The sequence below is a fragment of the Thermobia domestica genome, chromosome 13, assembly GCF_964235325.1.
Source record: "Thermobia domestica chromosome 13, izTheDome1.hap1.1, whole genome shotgun sequence".
Classification (NCBI taxonomy): Eukaryota; Metazoa; Arthropoda; class Insecta; order Zygentoma; family Lepismatidae; genus Thermobia; species Thermobia domestica.
In genome coordinates this window covers 215,380,333-215,405,463 of record NC_137466.1, presented here as the reverse complement: position 1 = coordinate 215,405,463, position 25,131 = coordinate 215,380,333, and the positions used below count along the sequence as shown (strand labels likewise).

The 25,131-nt window shown below is 34.5% G+C and overlaps 1 protein-coding gene across 1 annotated transcript in view; it reads right to left on the bottom strand.

The window, feature by feature from the left end:
* The window catches only part of LOC145669015 (sodium-coupled monocarboxylate transporter 2-like), a 34,592-nt gene extending 13,416 nt beyond the window's left edge, over positions 1 to 21,176 (bottom strand). The window contains exons 1-10 of the mRNA XM_081737352.1: positions 21,039 to 21,176; positions 15,744 to 15,958; positions 13,909 to 14,068; positions 12,356 to 12,421; positions 8,602 to 8,653; positions 6,498 to 6,565; positions 3,297 to 3,451; positions 1,347 to 1,487; positions 963 to 1,071; positions 574 to 683 (exon numbers count right to left, since the gene is read on the bottom strand). Of these exons, the coding sequence (XP_081593478.1) occupies positions 574 to 683; positions 963 to 1,071; positions 1,347 to 1,487; positions 3,297 to 3,451; positions 6,498 to 6,565; positions 8,602 to 8,653; positions 12,356 to 12,421; positions 13,909 to 14,068; positions 15,744 to 15,958; positions 21,039 to 21,041 (1,079 nt within the window). The 5' untranslated portion in view covers positions 21,042 to 21,176. The remainder of the gene's footprint in view (positions 1 to 573; positions 684 to 962; positions 1,072 to 1,346; positions 1,488 to 3,296; positions 3,452 to 6,497; positions 6,566 to 8,601; positions 8,654 to 12,355; positions 12,422 to 13,908; positions 14,069 to 15,743; positions 15,959 to 21,038) is intronic.
* Between the last annotated feature and the right edge of the window lie 3,955 nt (positions 21,177 to 25,131).

The following is a 25,131-nucleotide window of genomic DNA, read 5'->3' as shown; positions in this document are numbered from 1 at the left end:
TAAATGATGGTTATAATTTATAGCCTGTTCTCAAATTTAGATACTTCCTCAATCAAATTTTATGAATTTGCTACATTTAGAACAACAGAACCTTCCAAAGAACTAATATTTATTATAAATAAAATTACATTAAATTTCAAAGAGTGAAAATTTGTGGGTGGAACTTGGTTTTTGGCACACTGTGCTATTTGTTAATCATACTTGCAAAATCCTTTCCATAGACTATTGAAATACTCTTACTTTTTAAGCCAAAAACCCCAACTTTGATCCCCTTTCCAGTCGAACATATTTCTTCTGAAACTCAAATCTAAATTTAGTTCTTAAAGAAAAATGGAGCAATTTATTAAAAACTAGGAAACAAGATTTAAGTGATTAATATTAACCCAATTACCTGAATTGATATGTATTACTTTCAAATTAAATGATTGTGATTAATTAGATTTATTTTCAAGTACAAGTAATAGCTAAGAGTGTTCGAGGTTCATTGTACATTATCTTATATTTGTATTAGGCTACGTTTTGTTTGAGGTCATGGAATTGCAGATAAAGATGAGATAGTTACTATAGGCATACCTTAATGCTGCACTGAATACTCCAGCCACGAAGAGGCCGGGTAAACCAGGAATATGTCCAGAAGTCTGCATCACAAGCACTGGTAACAACTGGTCCCTTGCTTTGGCAAGCTGAAAAATGTCAAATATACTTCACTTTCCTCAAAGCTTATAGCTCATTAATGTCCATGTATTCAAACATGTTAAATAGTCATTATTTCTTTACCTTACAATTTCTCCCATGACATGTAAATTTAAATGTGAAACAATTTATCCCTCAAATCATAATGCAGATTTACAAATGATCCAAAGAGGTTTCTTTTATACTAAATAACTCTAAAACATTTATACCAAAACTACCATACAAGGAAAATGTGTTTGAATGAATCGTAATGGAATATGAAATCTTACCTTCGTTGTAATAGGATCACACTCATAATATGTTGCGTAAATGAGAAGGCCACTGTAGCAACACAGGGAAATAAGTGACATCAATCCAAACACAAATATCCACAGACCTCTGTAGAACACAATATTAACATATTAGTATTAGTACTCATTAAAGAATATGTATAATTACTTACAAGTATGTATCTTTTAATACATGTGTGGTCTATAATTCATTTTTTTAAATATTAGCTTTTCACTGTTTTAAAATGACCAACTCTTAACTACCAATAATATCTTCAGCACCTTCTTTTATTGAAAATTATTATAAACAGAATATTTTTGAGTTTATTACAGCTAAGTTGCATTCTCCTTAATAAGTTCTCGATTGTGTGCAAAGCTACTTACCGCCGTGCATGTTCAAGTGTAGGCAATGCAAGATATCTTTGTACCATATACTGATTTGTGGCATTTTTATGTAAAAGAAATCCAGTGCTTCCTACTGCAACAGTCCAAAACGTGTGACGGACTAAAGGATTGGGATCGAAACTGAAAAACAAAATTGAAGTTCATACCAATAAATCTCATAATATACATAAATTATAAATTATATTCATATGCTTAACTTATTATAGAAATGATGAGAGATTTACATATTTATTTCGACCTCTTATGTGGTGTCTACGGTGAGTGCGGTCTATAAAGCTGTCATATTGTCCTTAAATTAGGTCAACACTTTTCTTTTCTTGATAATGTTATCATATTTGGTCAACGAATATCTTGTTATAATGTTAATTAATTTGATTTGATTTTTGATTTCAATTTAGCGTCCCTTTCAGCAGCGAGGTTATATGAGACGTAAACCTATAAGCTTAATCTGGGATCCGAACCAGGTGAGCTCCCTCTACGATTCAAACTCGGGTGTCCCATGCCAAGGACACGTACGTTATCCGTTTAGCCACGAGGGAATTCATAATGTTATTGAAAGTCCATTCTTTTGTTTTATATATTCCTATTAGAAGTGAATTTCAAGATCTCTTATACTTTATCTGACTTCTCATAAAGGTATTTGCTAAAGTTATTATGAAATAAAAGCAAATTCATAGTGTTAGATTGTTGTCCTACATGAATTGTAAAATGATTGATAACTGATTTGTAGATTTTCTGATGCTAAGATAACTTTGATGCATGATTGAATATTTTATAATCATTTGAGTAATTTTCAATCTTCTATGAGTATTCACATATCCGTAGATTTATATATCACCACAGATGCTACTTTACAATGAATAATTAAACTTAGTACTATTGTGAACAATAATTAACAATCAATTGCTTTCTTTCATATATTTATTAGAATTATATTCAATATTTATAGTTATAGTTATAAATTATAGTTATAGTTATTATAGTTATAAATTATATTCTAAACTTAAAATTATGAGTTTAAGATAAAACGAATAATTATTTCGACTTTTCTCGTTTACGTGATGGATGGGATAAAAATAACATAATATTTAAATCTCCTGTAAATAGTAACTCTTATAACATTCCTTTCCGCTATTTCATTAATTATGAAAATAATTACCAAGAGAGGAAATCATGTACCAGTGAAAATATTCGGGTTGTACATGCATTAATTTTGCTTAAATTTAGTGCATGTTTTTATTGCATCAAAATTATTGTCTTAAGCATAGGTTACACATAAATGAATCTTTAAAATCCTTTAAACCTTTTGATAGAGCACATTCCAGGGAATATGTAAAGTATCATCATCTGCCTGGGATTAAATCTAATTAATTTAACTACGCAGCCACGAAAACCAAATTTGGAAAAGGATAAACTAGAAGGTAAAATTAAAAAAACATATACCATATATATTCGATCATTTTCATACCATCCTTGAAATCTGATAGCTTTCCTACCAGAATGAGCAGCTTATAAAATTAATATTGAAAGTAAGTAGTTTCGCTAAAAGCGTGGCATGCGTTTACACAGAAAAATATTATTCCTGATACTATGACCACAAGAACTATTAGTATTTATGCCAAATATAAGTTGAATAATTCGCAGTTCTGCTTTTGATTTTTATTGCAATGACATTGAACTTATAATACTCCTATTTATAATTAAGAGACTTTAAAATTGTTGGACTAGGAACTAAATTATCCACTGAGTATGTTTAAATAGAATTGAATTGAGATCTTCTATTGTAATATGAATCAATGTAAACGTTTCCTTATTACTAGATCCATTGCTTAAAATGCCAAAATCTTGGTAGAAAATTTGCCTACCTTTTTGTCACATTTAACAAACTTAGGAATACCTTAAATAGTGACTTTCTTACCATATACTTACTTCAACATACTAAGACGCCCACTCTCATAGTTTCTGTGAAAAACAGTTTGTAGTCCTCCAACATCTGAGGTACCTTTAATCATTACAAATATCATGGAACCATACATTAAAAGTGATTGCAGAACATCCGTCCATACCACAGCCTTTAGACCGCCCTATTACAAGAAAAATAATAAATAAATGTGAAATTTACATACAGTTATTTGGACTTCTAATTATATTTACGCTGAAATTTTGTAAGATGTAAACTCAGAAGAGGGGAAATTATTTGACATATTCTACTTTGCCCCCAGATAACCAATTTTGCCAAACCAACAAAAAGGTTGTACTTTTCTCAAATGACATTACATGGGATTCCGTAATTCAAATATATATATACAGTGTTCGAAGTGGGAAAATAGCAGAGGCGGTATGTTTTATTACGATTTTAACTCGACATACCGTCTATGTAAACGTTGAAATACAGTGAGGGCATGTTGCCTAAAAGATTGCATTTCTATTTACATAATGACTGAAAACCACTGGAGAGCTTCTCTTTAGTTGTGGGAAGGGGGTGGAGGCGTGGAGAGACTTCGATTTCTCGTCAATAACTTTCTTAAGAAAAATTCTCTTAAATTGTTTGCTTTATTATAAAAAATTACACACGAAAATGCTCAAAAACAGCTTTTTTATATTACCAATTTCCTGTGGTAAAGCTCCCGGATTCCCGATTCGATTGAGAAGTATTCCAAACTCCCGGAAGAATCGTTCCCACAACATACAACCCCTAAATCCGCTCGTGCTCAAAATATGACATTTATATGAATTAAGACAAGAAAACACATACATGTATACAAAAGAAACAACTCAATATGGCACATCAAAATATAAACTAGATGAACTTCTTTGAAGACACCACATTTTAAAAAACAAAAGGTAAGAAAAAGATAACAAAAATGTCGGTGAGATCAACTTAGAAATTTCTATATAAGAAATATTTTTTTACGTGCAAAGCTGTTCATCAGTTACTGTGCATAAAATGGATTTATTATTATATTCCCAAAAACATTAAACAATGAAAAGTTTTAAGGGATTCTATGTCACTGGTTTTCTTGAACAGTTGACCATTGTACCTTATTAAAAGGGGGATTATTATATTCCCAAAAACACTAAACAATGAAAAGTTTTAAAAATTATTAGACGTGCATACAATCAGTGACGTCTTCTTTGTGAAGAACAAAATAATTTAATCCATCTACAGAAAATGAAAACAGCACTTTCAAGGTGACTATTTTGGAAGAAAATAAAAAAACACATATTTTCTTATTATCAAAAAATCACACAAAGTGCCTTTCTAAATTCCAAAACAGTTTTGTGACGATATAAAAACTAGCGTTTTAAGCAAAAAAAAATATCATTCTACCTACACACGCCAATTGTGTAGTTAGGTGTATCGAATTCACGTCGTACAGGAACTGAGAACGCAGAAAAATCTAAGATGTGGCTACCAGGACTGGCATCCATTGAAGGACGTTTGTAAGTATGGTTTGTGTAGTTGAATATTACATGACTTAATTTGAGTGAAGGAAGGACCACAAAACATTAAAAGACATACGAGGGAGATTCCTCTGGGGGAGCTATAAAATGTTGCTAAAATAGCTTCATGAGCTTAAAGATACTTGTGAATTGTCCTGTTACGGTACTAGTTTATAATAAGAGGGCAATTAAAAGATAAATGTCTTCCATTTTGTAATATTTATTAGAACCATCACCTAAGAAAATATTGATATAAAAACGAATGATATATGCAGGATAATAATATATAACACAAGTAATATAGTTGAAAGTAAAGCACCAAGGGGAAGTCCTTGGTTCCCTCGTATTAAAGGTATTTAGTATCTACTCTTCCGTGACGGCATGTCTTGATTACTAAAAAGCGAGAGAGAGTATGCCTTCATCACTGAAAAACCAGAGGCGGTATGCCATACCACCGCATACCGTCTCACTTCGACCACTATATATATATTTAAAAAAATCTACAATTTTACAAATAAGAACACGACAATATCACAAGCATTCAAATTTTGGAGGCCTCTACAAGAGTAATAATGCAAGTGAGATGGGCAGTGCTGTGGGCATGTCAAAGGTACCTTAGTGTCCAATGCTATGATAATGATACTACTCGCCACAGAATATCTCTTATAAAATTAGCCATCAGAACTTTAACATTATTCTATCCCACCAAGCATTAAGGTTTAGTTTTTTTCATCCGTGTGTATAGTTCTCGTAACAAATGTTGCATTCCAGACTAAAAGTAATAGTGTCATTTGTTAAATACATAAAGGATTTATTGTATTTTAGACGCGTGCACAATAATTAATATACAAAAAATTAATATTTCTGAGAAATCGATCATTTTAATCCGATCTTGATGTTCTGACGGTTAAATATGGAATCCTGAATCTAATCTTTAATGTGGTCAAAAAGATTGTTCCATTATGAAGCTCGAATTTAATGTACTGTTGTACCTATCTTCAGAAATGAAGCAGCTAATTTATCTTTTTTTACTGAACTAATTATATAAGTAACTGTTTCTTTAATTGACAATTGAAACAATAAGAACCAACTATTATAAAACGTTTGTGCTCTTTTCTATTTGTCCTCACTTCAATGCCTGTCTTCAAATAGATGATACATATATTAGGCTGTTTAACAAAGTCTTCGGTTAAAGCAAGGGTTGGTCATTCAGATCACTGTTTCTTCCACGAACATGCTTTCACAGGGCTGTGTCTTCCTTAGAGCTAAGAAAAAATAAATTGCTATTGCCAATATATCGAAATAGTGCACCAGAGCAGATCCTCATATTTTGATTCCCCGGACAACATTTTCTGGAAGAAAGCCTGACTCAAATCACTTTTGAATTCCCTAATTTAATTCCAAAGAAATTTTATTTTCTGATAACCTTTAGGATTAGACGTTATCGATTAAATACCTTTATTGATTGTAGATAATGTGCATATACACTTGTTTATTAAAATATTTTAATAGATTTCTACTGAGTGAAGATATATATATATATATATATATATATATATATATTCTACGATAGGCAATTCAGAGAATTTAGTTATGTTAAATACTTTTTTTTCAAGAATTAACCTTGAAGTCTTCTTTTGCCAAACTTTCAAAGAAAATAATTTTCTTACAGATGTTATTACTCACCACGCTTGTGTAGAATATGCATACAGTACAAACTATTGGAGTTATGATATGAATGTTTACACCTGTAACTAAGAAGAAAGAAAAGTGATGTTAGTTTTTTGTTCAATTAATTATCCGATTGTTTCTTTAGGAACTTAGATTAGCAACATCGTATCTTTCTAAAATTAGCAGAAAAAGTTTAATTTGCGATGTCACTCTAACAATATCTTTACTGGTAAAATTAAGAAAGGAGCTATCAAATTTTGTATACAGATATATCTTCACTACATCTAATAGCGTACGAAGCCTTTCTTTTATTTTCGACTCGAGAGGGATTGAAAGATCACACGGTCTGGAGGCTCAAAAAGCATTGTAATATACGGTAGAGTAACGGTACATGGTTTTTTCCCTCGCCTTTTTTTTATTATAAAAGACATTGTACAGTTTATATACAAGATTACAAATAAGTAATTACTCTAATAGTTCTTTCCTCTACAAGTTGGATCTCCTACCCATAGCACCTCGGAGGTTTTAAGATTTGTTGGTTAAGAACGACTCTCCCTGTTCCAGTTGGGTTTAAGGGAACCTCCTGCCTGCTGCAGCACGGAAATGGATAAGAAACTTCTTGCCCGTTGGAGCTCAGAAGTAGGGTAGTATCTCCTGCCCGTTGCAAGATGGAAATGGATAAAAAAAATTACTATTTCCTGTTGGTTCTCAGAGTTAGGGCAGTATCTCCCGTCCGTTGCAGTACGGAGGTGGATAAGGAACCTCTTACTTGATACAGCTTAGAGGTAGGGTAGTATCTTCTGCCCATTGCAGTACGGAGATGGGAAGTAACCTCTTGCCCGATGCAGCTCTGAGGTAATGTTAGAGTAGTTTTCCCACCCAATGAGGCTTGAAGAGATAGGTAGGATGTAACCAGTTGATAACTGATGTCTTCTACCTGAAAGTGTCCCCTTTTATAGCCAGTCTTTGGAGGCGGAACCTGTGGAGGGATTGAAGGGGTCCTCTTCGTATCTCTTCGTGTTCCCTCGGTGATGGCATCCGTCGGCTGCTTTCTGGTGCTTGTGTTGAAGCAGTGATTTAGTTTACTAATATGAGGGGATATTCCAGTACAGAGTATCTCAGAAACCCCTCAAGTTTTACAACTCAACTAAAGTACTGTATTCCAGGTTACATATCGTTCGATCCGTGCTAAGAACTGGCACTTCTGCTAGTAATTATATATTATCTTCGAAAAGTCGTTTTAAGATTTATTTAAGCTTCTGCTTGAAAAAAATTAGTTAGTGTACGTAAGATGAATACAGAAGGTATTCGTAACATATATGTATATCTAGAACTATTTTTCAATAGGTAAGTAACTGAATAAAGGATCATATTAAAAGAATATATTTGTTTTTCTTTAGATTTTCCTCTGTATGCTGAATGTTTTTGTCGTATGCAATACAGTCGTCATCCTTCAAGTTTAGAAAAAAATAGATATGTAAATTTCTTCTTACTTGTAAAAGTGTCACAGATTCGTAAATTATACGTAAATACGAAAATATATTTTAAAAATAAACAAACACAGTTATTTTCATATTAGAAGTAGAGATTAAATTTTTAAAATGTATTATATTTTCATTAAGTGTTGTTTCATTTCGTACTTTTTTTTTCAATCACAACAGGTTGGCATTGATATTAACATATAAACCCCTTATTTTTTTCTGTTTTGCATTTAGGTTCATAATACCAAGTACCTTTGTGTCAGTTTATTACAACTACTTCCGTCTTGCAACCTACAACCTCAAAATATGAACAAAGCATTAAGGTTCAACTTGACATACCATCATTTTCATTACCACAACTAAAAAAAAATTCAAAAAGTGGCAAAACATTTGTAGATTAAGAATGTACAGTTATCCTGAAAAGAGGATACTGTAATATACATCTGGTAGCCTTATTAAGGCGATGACGTGAGTTCGGTGACTTCATCAGCTTTAGCTCTTATTGGTCACTTTGCCAAAACCTTCTTGAGTAGATCAGAGTTATTTCTATTAAATGAGACAAAACTACAAATACTATAAAAATAACAGTAATGTATTTTGAAAACACTGATTCCATAGCTAGATCTTGAGCTATTTACCTTGATTGAAAGCCAGGGCTGGAACGTATATAACAACAGGAGTCCAACATAACTAAAAAAGAAATAATAATAGTAATAATAATACACAAACATATAAAATTAAGCTAAACATACAGGGTCCTCTGCAGAGTCGTTTTCAGTATTATATTTAGAGTTTGACTAGTTAACATTCGTATTTAGAAACACGTGAGTGAAAATAATAACGATTTATTTCGAAAAAGGCTAGCCACGACTTTTTTGTAAGGTTGTGCAAACAAATTTGGAGGAATCAAGGTAAAAGAGACGTATTCTCTCTTATATTGACTTCTTCTAATGTTTTGGGACAACCTTGCTGAAAAGTCATTGCTGGCTTTTTTCGATATAAATCGCTGTTAACTTCAGTCACGTGTTTCTAAATACTGAAGTAGTAATACCACGCTAAAAACGATTCTACAAAAGGCCCATAATGACCATTATTCATATAATAAAATTTCAACGATCAATTCTAACTTTATCGCGTAAGGTCTCTGAGCCAGACAAGGCCACAAGTCCACTAAGGCCAAATGTTGATTTTTGTCGAAAGTGCTTGTAGCAGCTGTTAGGAAACAGCATAGTCTTAAACACTACACTATGCTGATAGTTAGAATTCATTACCCTTCATCTTATGTTACTGCAGAGGAAAATACAAAGCTATTCCAAACCAGATGTTTTCGGAACATGTAATAAGCACTTTCACGTTCCTATCTTCGAGGACATTTAATTAAAGAAAAAAATGTTATGTATGTCTTGAAAGTTTTCTTATGCAGTTTTATTTACTCAGTCTTTTTTTTTAGTTTAACGTCCCATAATTATGTACCGATGCTAAGCGGAACGATGATGATAATAATAAAGGAAATTGTGAAATGAAGAAATTGGAAGGAAACGGGAGAACCCTGAGAAAACCCACGCATGTGATCTTTGTCCACTATGAAGTCTACTTGGTGAAAACTGGACCAAACCAGGGACTCCACTTAGCAGAAGTGCGTGCTCTACCACTTAGCCACAGTGGCTCCAAAGTAATGAAGTTCTAGAGTCAACATAGTGTCATGGAATGACATTGCAACAGTAAGTGTAAACACTAAAAGTTAAATAAATTATATGTAGTATAACAAGATTACAATCCCATGTTAGGACAAAAACATAAAGAAGATTAAGTTTGATGTATTCTGTGTCTTACGTGCGAAACAATTAACTCACTCATGTGTAAATACACTTACTAAGCTAACGTCATGTTTCACTATCAGTAACGAAAGTGAGTGCAACTAGTTCTACATATACTTCCAACAAAAACAACTTCGCTTTTCGTTTCACCATGTGAACTACAATTTTAAAAATTTATCTTTCCTATCACTTCTCGAATTCTCTTTCCAAAATAGTAATTGATTGTTGTTTACACAAGTTGCGATACACTACTTTTATTGTATGTTGTTTAGATTAATTGAAAATTAGTTTATCTGTTTTATTAGAACTCCTATTTCTAGTAAGATGCCAGGTTTCCCATTTTTGGAAGCTTTATTATTTGACATGTTTCATGTTAACTTATTAAATGGGACACAATCTACTATATTAGCTATGCCTTACTCATCCCAAACCAATTGATATTTCAGTTAATTATAGATGAAAATGAATTAAAATAAAAATATCATGTAAATGGTTTAGTCCATTTGTAAACGTATGGTCTCACAACACATCATTCACATAATTTACGTAGGTCCTTTTGCATACAGCACACAATCTTAAATAGAGGGAAAAGTATCAAATTGAGAGATATTTGGAAAATTTTATTACAATAAAAATATAAAGAGAAATCAAGAAAGCAGCAGAACAATAATAATTAGAAAAATTGTTAATATCATAAATTTGAATTACATTGAAAATTATATCAACGTAACAACTAAAACTGTAACATAACAATTGTGCAACAATTCTGTAAATTATTGCAGCTCTAATGATAAAGGGAGGCAGTTGCCCTGAAACAACAGTCGAAATACAATCACCGGACAAAAAATTAGTCACGCCCTCAAGAATTCGTGAACAACAGAAATTAATAGCGTGTAACACTACCTCTGGCTTTGATAACTGCCTGGATTCGGTTTGGAAGCGAGTCCACAAGGTTTTGCAGGTATGTCACATCCAGTTGAAGCCACTCGTTCAGGATTTGATCGCGCAAATCCGCCAAACTGCGTGGATGCCAATTTCGGCGTTTTACCCGCTGTTCCAACATGTCCCACAGATTCTCGATGTGGTTCAAGTCTGGTGACTTTGCAGGCCAATCTAGATGGAAGAGAGTTCGGGAGTGTTCATCATACCACGCACAAATTGTTACAGCCCTATGAACTTTGCTGTTGTCGTCTTGAAAAATAGGAGTCTCCACAGCATACTCATTATGAAGATGTTGACTGAAAGGCAATACTTGCTCATCCAGAATGTTCAAATACACATGCTGGTTCATTGTAGTGGTGGCCTCAGTATGTGGGCCCAATTCATGATAAGAAAAACACCCTCAAAACATCACAGACCCACCTTCGGCTTGAACATGCCCTTGCACACATTCAGGATGAAATGTTTTATGTGGCCTTCGGTGCACTCGACGACGTGCGTCATTGGAATACAAGCAAAAACGTGATTCGTCAGACCGCATTACTTTCCGCCAGTCAGCTACTGTCCACGTTTGGTGATTTCTGGCCCATTGAAGACGCGCAGCTTTATGTGCGTGTGAGCAATGACCCCTTGCGAGGTGCCCGACTCTAAATGTTCAATGCATGCAGTTCCCGTCGTAATGTTCTTTCGCTTACAGGTTGGGATGGACCTGCATTCACTGTCTGCAGCAATTCCTGTCGGGTTTGGAACCGATTTTCATTCACAAGCCGAGAAACGCGTCTCCAGTCCCTTCCAGTCATGATATTCTTTTGACCACAATTCTGACGCTGTGTTTCGTGGCCACGTGTATGACACCACTGCTTGTACACGCGTTGAACAGTTCGCTGCAAAACACCAACAAATCTAGCAATTTCCCTCACCGTATGGCCATGAGCATGGTCAAACACGATTGTCCCTTTTTGCCACTCTGTTACATCGTTACTTTTACCCATTTTGACGGACACTGTCCACTTGCAACACACTTGTTTCACTGCTTGAATCTGCCTTACGGTTCCGTAGAGGCAGTGCGCGCACAGTTGTGCACGTGACTCGACTGCTGCGCCATCTGTACAGGCTGTACGATTAATCTCTCCTTCTGCACAAGGGTGACTAATTTTTTGTCCAGTGAGTGTATATAAAACATGGATGGAACAACCAAAAGTGTAATTTATTTAATTAATATTATAATCTTATATATGTGACCAGTCCAATAAAATATTGTTAAATTATTATTTTCGTCAAAGTGAGCAATGGGTCAGGTAGGGTTCATCCAGGCTAATCCTTGGAGCCGCTCTTGCCAATAATCACATTTATAATACAAAGTGGCCCAAAAGAAGGTATACAGACCAGCAACGATCAAGTATGGCATTTTAATTCATTAAGATAATGAATTTATATACTTCGGTTTCTTCCGAAATTAAGATATAAGTGAAAAGACATTAAGAACAAATAATGAAGAAACTAAGTTAATACCTGTATGGATAATAATACATAAATGATATAAAATCCCATGAACCGATGAGTACAGGACTCTGTAATTTTATAGATACGAAGATACCAAGATAGGTAGGAAATTATACAAATACGTATTACTCACCAGGGACAGGACAAATAATCCAGAACCAAAAATCCTGACAGTCTTATTAAACCGTCTTTCCAAATACTGTAATTAAAAAGTAACATCATTAAAGTATTGTCTAAAATGTATTTTTAATATTAGAAATACGTTCCTTACAGAAATTAAACTTAGGTGTAACAAATGTATTACGATATATTTTTAAAAAATCTAATATTATTTGGCTTTGACTGTGAATGATTTCATTAATTTCGGTCAGTGGTTCCTAAGCTTTTTTCAGTGATGCTGCATTTGTTCAAAAATAAAATTCGTTGGGCGTCATTCCTCACTTACCTCGCAGAAAGTAGCACGACAATGGCATTAGCGATAACAAGTACTTAAACATTTGAGAGTGTTATACATACAGTTTAATTTTATCTAAAATTTTACTTATTTCCTCAAAAAATTTTCACAGGCTACACATACATATATACATACAAAGTAAAGTAACACAATTCAAAATAAATTTAGAGTAAATATTGTATATCCACATTTTTTTTACATCTATTTAAGAACATTGTTACTGCTCATACTCAATTATTTCACTTAAAAGTTTCATTTATTCCAATTTGTTTTAATTGCTCCCCTAACTTCACTCTAAAAGACTTCATCATACAAACAAACACACCACTGCAGCACATTTTAGAATAAGTTCAGAGGAAGTATTTTGGATCCATAATTTCTTACACCTCAAACATCTCCTTTTGAAAAAAACGTTAGGTTTCCAAAATCAAAAAAAGCAGTTAAGAATTTCGTTTCATTTCAAATGTAACTTTCTCATGAAATTATAGTACGTAGAATACACCCCAAAAGATACACGCATGCAAACAAACTATGAAAATCAATAAATACATGAATAAAATTTAGAGCAAGTTTTCCAGATTCATAATTTGTTACACTACATAGTTTCATAGTTAACAATTACAAAGTTTGATATTTACAAAACCAAAACATGGTAAAAAAAACTCTCATATCGTAATGAAATGATGTTACGTTTTTGATTTCCACAGTGTAGCTACATTGGACTGAATTCGGTAGAACTGCAACTGAATATCTCATTCCACGTAGAAGCAGGGTCAGTGTCTCATTTTAGTAGCGACATGGACAAAGAATCCTTTTTCACATAGGGAAGTAGTGCAAACTGACCGGAAAGTAATTTTGGCTTTATCTGATTTTATTTTAAACATCTTTTAATTGCTACCATTCACAGTGCAGTAAGGATTTACAACTCAGGCATTTTCTTTCATTGTTTTTCATGCAATTCGTTTTGAAAAGTAAAAGTAGAAACTATCAAGCAAACACAATAGTTGTACTGAAAACTCGTTTCGAATATTACCATACATGTATGTAATTAGGTCTCTAAATTTCTTGGAAGCACGTCAGGTGAAAGGAGTCACTGACTGTCCTATTGACTACAATGGTTTACAGATATCTTGTACGTAAGTATAGCCTACGGAGAACTTTTATAATATTATGCTATCGATATTCAATATTATTTACAACCTTTCTTGTAATTAATTAGCCAAAGCACTTACCTCATAAGAGGAAGTAATTTGTAGGGTATGAAAGACAGGAAGGTAAACGTAATTAATTATGAATCCCATCAGAATCATTGAGATCATTGTTACGTAATATTGCATTCCAAACATATAAATCTCGGCTGGAATACCAAGCAGAGCAATTCCTGAGGCGTAACTGAAAAATATACGAATATAAAGGTAATCATAATTATGACAATGTAAGTAGGAAGTTATTCCGTTTTATTATCAGATACAGTTGGTTGGAGTCTCTTTCAACAGCGATGCTATATGAGACATGGTCTACAACTTAACCTGGCATCCGAACGACATGAGCCACAGGCAAGTACCCTTCTCGTATAGCCACAAGACAATTGTTTCACATACAGTAGTGTAGATATTGCAGTGAATTTTTATATTGTTTTCATTGACGTAACTAGGATATTTTGCTAGGGAGGGTGTGGTCCCTTGCTTCTCAGAAATACAAAAGCTTTTCTAAATAAATATTTACTCTCTTTTTACATTATATTCTGTGCACTATGCTTGGTGATCTAGCAGTCGTGTCTTCACCTACTTTAATTCTCATCTCTGTAAATGTATTTTTTCTCTCTCTCTCCTTGAGTACTATGGTCTCGCACTTGCAGAGTGAAAAGGAAATACCATTAAGATTGATTTATGACATTTATTGATTCTTTTATATCTATTCTTTCCCTTTTATTTTCTAACACAAAAATTTTATATGCTTTATTTAGATCTACTGTTATATGACAAAGACCAATGGAAAAATTATAAGTAACTTTAAAAATCTATTCTACTTTAACTACTTAAAAACAATAATATATCTATTTACATACAATTTACTTATATATACAATGATCATTTGCTAGGTGAAAAAGCATGAACACTTGGAAGGTGTAAAATATGAACACTTGCGAAGTGTATAATATGAACACTTGTAAGGTGTATAATATGTGCACCTGCAAAGTGTATATGTGCACTTGCGAGGTATACAATATGAGCATTTGAGAGGTGTATATGTGCACTTGCGAGCTGTATAATATGAACACTTAAAAGGTGTAAAATATGAACACTTCCAAGGTTTAAAAGAATGATCACTTGCTAGATGAAAAAGCACGAACACTTGGAAGGTGTAAAATATGAACACTTGCGAAGTGTATAATATGAACACTTGTAAGGTGTATAATATGTGCACTTGCGAGGTGTATAATATGTGCACTTGTAAGGTGTATAATATGTGCACTTCCAAGGTGTACAATCTGTGCACTTGCGAGGTGTATAATATGAACATTTGCTAGATGTATAATATGTGCACTTGCAAGGTGTAAAGTATAAACATTTGCAGGTTGTAGAATATGAACCATTGCAAGGTGTAATATGTGAACACTTCCAAGATGTAAAATATGAGCATTTGCAAGGTATAAAAATGAGTACTTGTAAGGTGTAAAATATGAACACACTTGTAAGGTGTATAATATGAGCATTCGCAAGGTGTAAAATATGAGCACTTGCAAGGAGTAAAATATGAAAACTTCCAATCTTTAAAAGAATGATCACTTTGCTAGGTAAAAAGCATGAACACTTGGAAGGTGTAAAATCTGAACACTTGTGAGGTGTATAATATAAACACTTGCAAGGGGTATAATAGATCCATTTCCATGTTGTAAAATATAAACACTTGCAAGGTGTAGAATATGAACAGTTGCAAGGTATAAAATGTGAACACTTGCTAGTTGTATAATGAGTACTTGCAAGGTGTAAAATATGAACACCTGCACTTGCAACTACATTTTTTCAATGTTCTTTAGATAGTTATGAAATTTTAAATACTCTACCTGGCTATAAGTGATAACGCCACTGGAACTGTTCCCATTCTCCTTCCGCCCATAAGGTAATCACTGGCTGTTTGACGTTTGACGATAAACCCATAATAAATCCCAATGGCTCCTGACACAATTAGTAGAATAACAAAGATCAAGTAATCTGGCCATGCAAATCGCCGAAGGGCTTCACCAGCTTCTTCTAAAGATATAGTCTTGTTCAACACATCCTACAATAAGATGGAAAATTGATGTTCTTGCAAGGTTTTAGCAAATATAGAATAAATGTAAACGTGACTCAGAGTACTAAGATATAGCCTGGTATTGATGTCTTATTAATATTGAAGTATGTTTTTTTTTTTTTTTTTTTTTTTTTGACAAATCAACATCTCAATTCTTTCCCTCGAAATCAGGACGATTTTCCTTCAGATGAAGGAATTTCAACTGATAAAATTAACATTTTCTTACAAGTTACGCATTAACAATGCTATCAATGCTTCAAATTTTAATAAGAAATATTAAATTGTTACATTACTACTAGTAGTACTATTATATAATAATAATAATAATATCAATGTAACGTGGGTTCCTGTCACAATGGCATGGCGCGTTCCCTGGTTCCGGATCGAGAAGGCCTCTACATATATAAGTTAGCTTCGAATATATTGAATAATCAGTTGCAGACAGACGACAAGGGGTAGTCCACCCGGGGCAGTACTACAACCCAGAGGCTCACAGGAAGGTATTTTCTTGGGGTCCACGCACATGTAGACTCCGGAAATATCACTCGGATAAAGTATACTGAGAAGTCTTAAAATGCAGATTTAAAACTTTTTTAAGTAAACGTTATTCCTACATAATTCATGGACCCTTTAAGACTTGTTGACAAAGTGTCCATCATAAAAGTTTTTGACATATTTTCCCGCTCCAGGGTCCCAAATGATTTCAATCCAGCTCAGTATATTTTCTATACAGAAAGCAATGGTTCTCTAAAATGTATAGCATCATTAGAGATCTCAATTTAGATGAACAAAGCAGAATGGGAAATCAGGAACCTTTCAAGGGTTGAATTACGAAAAATGTGAAAGGATGTTTTAGCAACATTATAAGCTGGCAATTCACGTCTGGGATTGGATAACTGTATTGCCGGTACTCGACGTGTTATCGTCCTCCATTCCGTTTGTCCCGTATGCGAGGAGTGCGTGACGCGTGCCTTTTTGTACATATGCTGCTACTTACGATACGAAGCGGAGAGCCCACTAAAAAAAATTCACCGTATAGGGTCAACCGGCAAATTTCACGGTTTCCCGCATGGCCAGTACGGCTCAGGGTCCACCAGCTTGAGAATTTGAGGTGAAGCTAACAACCTCAACCTGTAAAAGCAAAATTGTTCGGAACATATATATAAAAGCATCAGAGAATTTTAAGAAGACTATCAACCTCGCTCCTAAGTGCGAGTATTAAATAAAGCGGATGTAACAATTCTCATGAATAAGAATAGCATTTAGAATAGGTAAGAAGATTTCTGTGACAATTTGCCAAACGCGCAGACAAAAAGTAATGTTCTCAGAGAATGTGAAACACATACAAAACAGTATATTCAAGAGCCTAACCGAACATAAATAGAAATGCAATCAAGAAATTAAAGGAACATAAATCTCCGGAAGAAGACGAAATTTTCGTTGAGTTAATTTTAGATCCAGGCAGAAAACTGTGAAAATTGAGATAAACAGTCATTCTCGTCACCTGGAACAGAGAGGAATTATTACAAGAGTGGAAACAGACAATTCATAAGAAAGGCGACAAACTGATTGTTTGACCTTTCACGTTGACAATGGTCTGAAACGAAATGATGCGTCGTGGCCAATATTATTCAATTTTGTTCTGGAGTATTCTATGAAGATAATTAAAGATAGAAACCAGGGCCTAGAGCTAAATGGCACTCATCAGGTTATGGCTTATGCTGATGATGTTAATCTGATAGATTATATTAGAACAATATAAAGAAATGCATACGTTTTATTACCCTTCAGTGACATGTGTTCATAAATAAATTCAGAAAAAAACTAAATTCGTGGAAATTCGTCATGACTATAACACTACAAATTATGAATATGTTAAGGTATCAAGTAGTACTTTCGACAAAGTGCATACTTTCAAATATCTAGTATCAAAATTAACAAACCAAAACCTTATTACTATGAAGAAATTAAATGTCAGCAAGGAATTCGTGATGTTATTCAGTCCAAAATCTTCTGCCTTCGCGAATTCTGTCGAAGAATTTGAAGCTTAAATATATGAAACGATAATTAAGTCTGTTTGTTTGTGAAACATGGTTGCTTACTTTGACGAAAGGTCGCAAACTGAAAGTATTCGAAAATAAAATCCTAAGGCGAATATTCGGACCCAAGGGGACGGGAATGAGGAATGGAGGAAACTTCATAACAAGGAAATGTATAATTTATACCATTTACCAAATATTGTTACGGTTATCAAGTCTAGAAGGCTCAGGTAGACGCTTCCAAAGTTTTAAATGGAAATCTAGTAGGAAAATAGCAATTAGGAAGACCTAAGCACAAATAAGGGGACAATATTGAGATGGAGCTCACACATATGGAAATACAAAGAAGAAACTGGATCCAGTTGGCTAAGGACGGAGGTCGATCGAGGGCTTTTGTGAATGAAGTATTGAAGACGACGAAGACGAAGGCCGACGAAGTTGAAGGCAAAAAAAATCCATTCGACAAATGACTTTTAAAAGGAAAACAATGAGAGTTTGGTGACGATTAATAATTTTTCAATTACATTCCATTTGTGCTATTATCTTTTCTATTATAAAATCTCTATCTATCTGTCTCTCATCACTCATCAGAAACAATGTTCTAAAATCGTAAAATTTTGTACACAGAGAGATTTTTCAGTGTATCCATTCCTGTTCGAAGTCTTCTTTTCGATTTTCGGCTCCGAGGGTCAGAATTAGGGGGTAGTGAAAATGTGAAAACGTATGCACGTTTCTCGTGGTATATGGTAACGCCGTCGTGTATGCAACTCCCTTTACCTCGTAGTTGTGCGGGCTTATATAAGAGCATAGGATAAATACCGGGGAATGGAGTAAGGACCTTTCCCTCTCTTTTAAAGAATGTTTTGAATTAACAGTCAGCAACGGCAGGTTTTTACTCTTTTTTTTTTCTTTTATCCAAATTCTCAATTGAGACCCGACAATGAGGGGTGGTTACAGCTTTTGTAAAAACTTTATTTAATTACTTTGTGTACAATCAAAACTTCAGTTATAACTCACTGGAATACATACATTGCACACAGATAGATAAGTAAATAAATTATTTATCATTGCAATGTTTTATAATTTTGAAATGATTGAAAATAAAACTGCTAGTATTTACTACTAAATGAGTTATTTGTTTCAAAATTGGACTAATTTGTAAAGTTGTCAAAATATACGGAAAATAACTGAATAATAGTTGAAAATAGGACCGTATCCAGTGGCGTATTTAGGGGGATGCTATTGGGCTCAAGCTCTCCTCCAACCGAAATATATTTGTTAGTTTTCGCATCCCAGGTATAACAATAATCCTTCCTACCATTTCTAAGAATTTCATTGACTTTTCACTTCCTTATGCTCTTTGTTTAGAAATAATACTATGTTTGTGAAATTTCATTCCATGTAAAAACTGCATTCTTTTTCTCATTCTGTTGTCCATTCTACTCTTTTGTTTATTTTTCTTAGTTGTTACTTTCTTTCGTTTCTCTAACCATACTTTCGAACGTTGTTTGTTGTGGTTCACGTCGACCGTCGTCAAAATGTGCCGCCCCTGAATTTCATACTTACCCCCCTCCCCCTGTGCATTTCCTTCTTGATAATTTAGAGGAAGGCGTTGTACCTTTGAAACAATGTACCTTTGAACACCTGTGCTTTTCTCGAATTCAGAGCTATCTAGGTGCAGTGATTAAAATTCATTTGAAAGATTAAATGAAAAAAGTACTACAAACGCGTTTGGCTGTTGTTTACTGAGTGTTGTGTCGAGTAATGTTCCTTTTAATTTTTTCACCCCCAAAACGAAGATTTTTTGTAGTTACCTTTTGAGTTTTATGCTGTTCGGTTTTCGCAACTTGTGATATTTATTTGTCCAAACTTGGGGTAGAATCATTGGTGAATACAGTAATATTTTTAGTTTTAACTTCTGTTCAATATTTAAGCTAGTGTAGAACTTTTTTTCTTAATGGTGACCCTCTTGTACCTATGAACATTAATGCATCGTGTACCTTTGAACGATAAATAATACTGTTTAAAGCTACACAATGTAAGTAGTAAAACAATTTATATATTTTATATAGGTTAGGTTAGGATATAAAGTTATTAATTATAATTTTAAGTAGTTTCTATATATTCGCTTATTATATAACATAATGTTAAAAGTTGTATATGCTCAGCTTTATTGTTCACAAGTTTTTTTGTTAGAACTTCTCTTCAATTTTTAATTTAATTAATAAAATTTTAATTCTGGGGAGCTTTTTTTATAGCTAAACCTTTTATTGCAATTTATAACTTAATATTTGTGGCTTCTTTTTATATTATTGCCGCAGAAACATTGCAATTATCACTGTTCAAAGGTACAAGGGGGTCTGTTCAATGGTACACAACCATAATGTACCTGTGAACAAAACAGATCTGTTCTTATTTTATCTTATAAAAGCTATTGTAATTATGTAACACGTTTAAAAATCATCGTATCTGATAGCAAAGAGATGATACTTCAAATGTACGACAAAAATTGGGGAAAAAGTGCTGAATATTAGCACCAAATTTTCGAAGACTCTAAAAGTGTTCACAGGTACAACGACTTCCCCTAGGTATTATCTTGCTTTTCACTTATTTCTGCCCACTCTAACTCAATGTTTTCATACCTCATACCTGGAAGTGTCATTCTACAAATATTAAAGGAAGGAAAATTAACTTCATTATAGTTTGTCGGCACCCAAAAGGAAAAAATATGAGTGCTTATCCACGTGTTGTGCATAGCCCACCCACCGAGACAAAATCCTAAATACACCATTGGCTATATCTATCATTTGTTTTAGTTTAATAGATACTAAGAGCAACAAATGCAGTTATTTCAATAAAATAACATACTTTCAGTAAATAGGGGCCTTTTCTGTACTTTTGTTATTGAATCTCTTTTAAAAAAGAAATCACCATTCATCTTTAATAAACATTCACATGTACAATACTTATGTTTAAAATGGTGTAAGAAATTAAATTAACTAGATCATAGTATACGAAAGAAATCTTACCATAATAGAAAAGTAATTAAGTTTTCACTCTCCTCAATACAAAAGAATTTGAATTTCACGAAGGACAAAAGTAGATTTACTTTCCATATACTTTCCATAACACTACATTTTCTTTTACGCGTGTCTTTTTACTTTTTGAATACACACATGTAGGTATTACATAAGTAACAGAACTTCAAGAATTTCTTTATTTCCGAACATGTTGATTTATGTTCTTTTCTTATCTGTACTCTCCTATTTCATGCGACAGAAGTAATGCTCCCTGCATACAAAATTATTTGTTTAACAGTACTTTATGTGTACGGATCTTAATATTTAGTTTGAATCTCTTTCGAATACATGCAATATTTGCATAAATATAGATAGGATTAACATGTTCTTAGAAAAGTCATTACGACCAACAGAATGTACAGCGATGTTTAAAATAATATGGCCAATCAATTATCTTCTAAGGAATCCAACTAGAGACGCCTGCAGAGTTTTTTTTTTTAAATTATTTTTTTTAATGTTAAAGACCATCCCAAGCCCGAACCTCATCTGTGTTGAAAATTTGATCGAGATCGGTTCGGTACTTCAAGCTGTGCGAAATTACGAATATAGTCACTTTCATTTTTATATAAAAGTAACCAAGAAAGTTCTGTCGCTTTTTCACCCAACACCTTCGAACATCGATATGTCACCTAAGACGTACCTGGAAGATTAGAATTAGTCCCCATCAACATCGACGACCTTCTGCCAACGTTTTAAAACGTCATGGAGTCCATCGCCGTGGTAGACCGTAAAGCGAAGAAGGTATCAAGTGCATTCCTAGTCCTCTACTAGGGATTTCAACTGGCGTCCTCTAAGATGATTGTCCAAGGAATGGAACAGGTGATAGTCGGACGATGCAGTCTCCGGGAAGTGTGGTGAATGCAATAGTGTTTCCCATACAAGGCGTAGAATGGTGTCCCGGGTCATCCTAGCCACGTGGGGCTTAGCGTTGTCCTGTAACAGGAGGACCCATTTTCGATTCAGAAGTGCTGGTTCCAGAGTTTTTAGTTTTTCTTGAACACGGCTCAACTGCTGACAGTACACAGTTGCATTGATGCTCTGACCAGCTGGTAGCAGTTCCCGATGCATTATGTCACGAGCAGTCCACCAAACATACAGGAGGACCTTCTTCTGGCGCAGTGCTGATTTCGGCTGTTTTGGAACTGGTGCATGGGATGCTAACCAATAACGATGGCGTCGTGGAGCTTCGTACAGGACTCACATCTCATCACATGTCAACAACCTGTCCAGAATGACTTCTTCCTTAGGCGAGACAGCAAAGAAACACAGGTATATGCTCGCGTTGCCTTCAGGCTCGGAATCAAATCATGTGGGACCTATCGACTCAACTTGTAGTGCTTTTCAAGATGATGGAGGTACTTCGAATGGTTTCTCCACTCACACTGAATTGTAGTCCCAGTTCCTCACATGTCTGGCCACTATTCGCATCAATTGCTCCCTGAAGATCTTCATTTTTTTGTATGTGTTGGTCTTCCGGCACGTGGTGCGTCTTCGAGTGTTTCATCACCGCCCTTAATCTTGTTAAACCACCGCTGCACTGTCCGCGTAGTCATGACACCCTCACCAAAGGTCTGGCATATCTTCCGCCCCGCTGCAGAGGCGTTTGAGCCCAATTTGAACTCGTACAGCATATACACCCTTATGACGCTCTGTGGAGGTCCCATGTTCACTCTGTCCTTACGCAAGTTCACGGTGTAACTGAACTGCCACAACCAGGTAATATGTTGGATATATCCACACCAGCAACTAACCGTCTTATCTCCATTCGCATTGAACTCATGGTGTGAGGGCCAACTGAACACAGATCTCCACAAAAAGTGACAGAACTTTCTTGGTTACTTTTATATATAGGGTTGTTAGCAAATTAGTATGTCTTGGCATGTATTTTCATGATCTGACACTCTGAAAATCCAGGGGGAGTAACTGCCCCCATCTGCGAGCTGCTATGACTTTTGTTCATATTTTAAGAGCCATGGTGGTTACAGCCCAGTCGACACGAGCTATTTTCCTCTCGTTTTAGTTTCATCCAATTGCAGTCCAGCCTCCAATTGCAGTCCAGCCTGAGTTACAAAGAAAAAAACTGGAGATCAACGAAATGTGAAGCCTTTCTTTCATTGTTCCCGACGAGACAAAGCATGAGACACCCTATTACATTTATCCCAGCGTTCAAACAACGCCCAGAAGCCTTCGGCATAGAAGGATTTGTCAGTACGTCCATTGGCGGCGATTAGGGGGCAAGAGGGGGCAGTTTCACCCCTCACTTATTTTAAGTGATCCCTTAATATTTATGGTTTCATTTGGAAATGTAAAGTTTTTGTATGTATTATTGATTCATAGATAAAATGGTGCCATATAATATTTGCCATTGCGTGAGTACGTATTAGTTATTTGTCTTCCCCTGGAGTAAAGAGAGCTACAGGAATTGCGTTTTAATTGCAATTCAAAGCAATTAATTTTGCAATTGCGTATTTCTTTAAATGTCGTAGCATATGCTTGTAGTACATACTATCTTTCATTTTCTAAGAGTAATAACATACATTTAATGACATATGTGGAATTAAATAAGTTGTTCATTAATCCCCAGTTTCAATGTAACCTACAAAACAAGCCTCATTATTCATTACTATGATTAATATTAAACTTTCTATTTATTTGTTTGTTATTAAATAATCTTATCACACAATTTTCCAAACAGAATTTTAAGGTGTTCATGAGCAAGGAATTAAATCTCTTCTTACACTTTCGTTGTTTAAGAATGCAAAGGGCTAGTACCTACTTGCTTTGCTCTTGTCTATTTACTTAATAAAATATGAAATACGATATATGGTATTTTAAGTGAAAAAGATAGTATCCTATTAGTTATACAACCTTTCTTCAAACAAAATGTTAGAAACAACCAGGAAAACAAACATTGATGTAGAAATATTCAGATCATGTCTTGTCCTCCACTTTTAATGTCCAATCGCCGCCACTGAGTACGTCTGAACTATTCTAGGACAGCTTGCTTCACTTCTTCATCACTGTGGAAATGATCTGCCAGGAATTCTTTTAGGGCTAAACAGGTATAAATCACGTGGTGTTCTTCAATTGAGTGCAGTTTTCAACTTTTCTGTGCCGCTGAAAAACGAAAAGCTTCGGACTCCAACGTGTAGTCACTTTTCGGAACAGCAAATTGTCACGAATTGTTGTGTTTACTGTTCCTAACGAAAGAATACACACCTTTGCAGTTTCTCGACAGATTATATCATGATTCTCAGTGATGAGCTGTTCAATATGCTGGATGTTTCCAGGAGTGATTGCAACGGTTTAGGATCTCTAACGACTGGAATCGTTAGTCATAGACATACGGTCATCTTTGAAGCACCTGTACTCACTGGCGTCTCTGGCATGTAAGTTTTTTTTGGGGGGGGACATCAAAGAAAGTGATTTAAATGGTACTACCTAGCCCAACCTGTTTATTAACTTCGATTCCATTTGTTACCTTTCTGCTTACCTTCTGCTCCTAAGATATATCAAGAACTCGATTACAATCGTTTCATAACCTGAATATTATATTCCAAATAAATATAATTATTATTTATATGATATTCTGTCGTTAGTAAATAAATTAAATTAGAATAAAATATTGAATATTTTGTACTGTAAAATATTGAGGGGACGCGTTCCCCTCGTCTCCTCCTCCAGAGACGCCCGTGCCTGTACCATTCCAATGTCTTGCTGCGGCTGAGTGTCTCATCACCGCTCAATGATTAAAATCTGTAAATTTCAGTAAGTTCTATCTCCACTTTCCAGGGGCGAGGTGTTTATATAACTTCTGAAAGCGGTACATACAATATAAAACTATGGAAACAATAAATTTCTTGTAAAATTTAGAAATCTTTTGAACTAAAAGTGCAAAGACAGTCTCCCTTTTTAGTCTTTGAGGTAGCAGACCTTCCCCTGCCTCCGCCAAAAGAATCCGAAACACTTGTCTTCTGCTGCAATAAGGCTATCCGCATGTTGGCTTACAAATCCCGTTAGCTAATACACCACAGTCCGCACC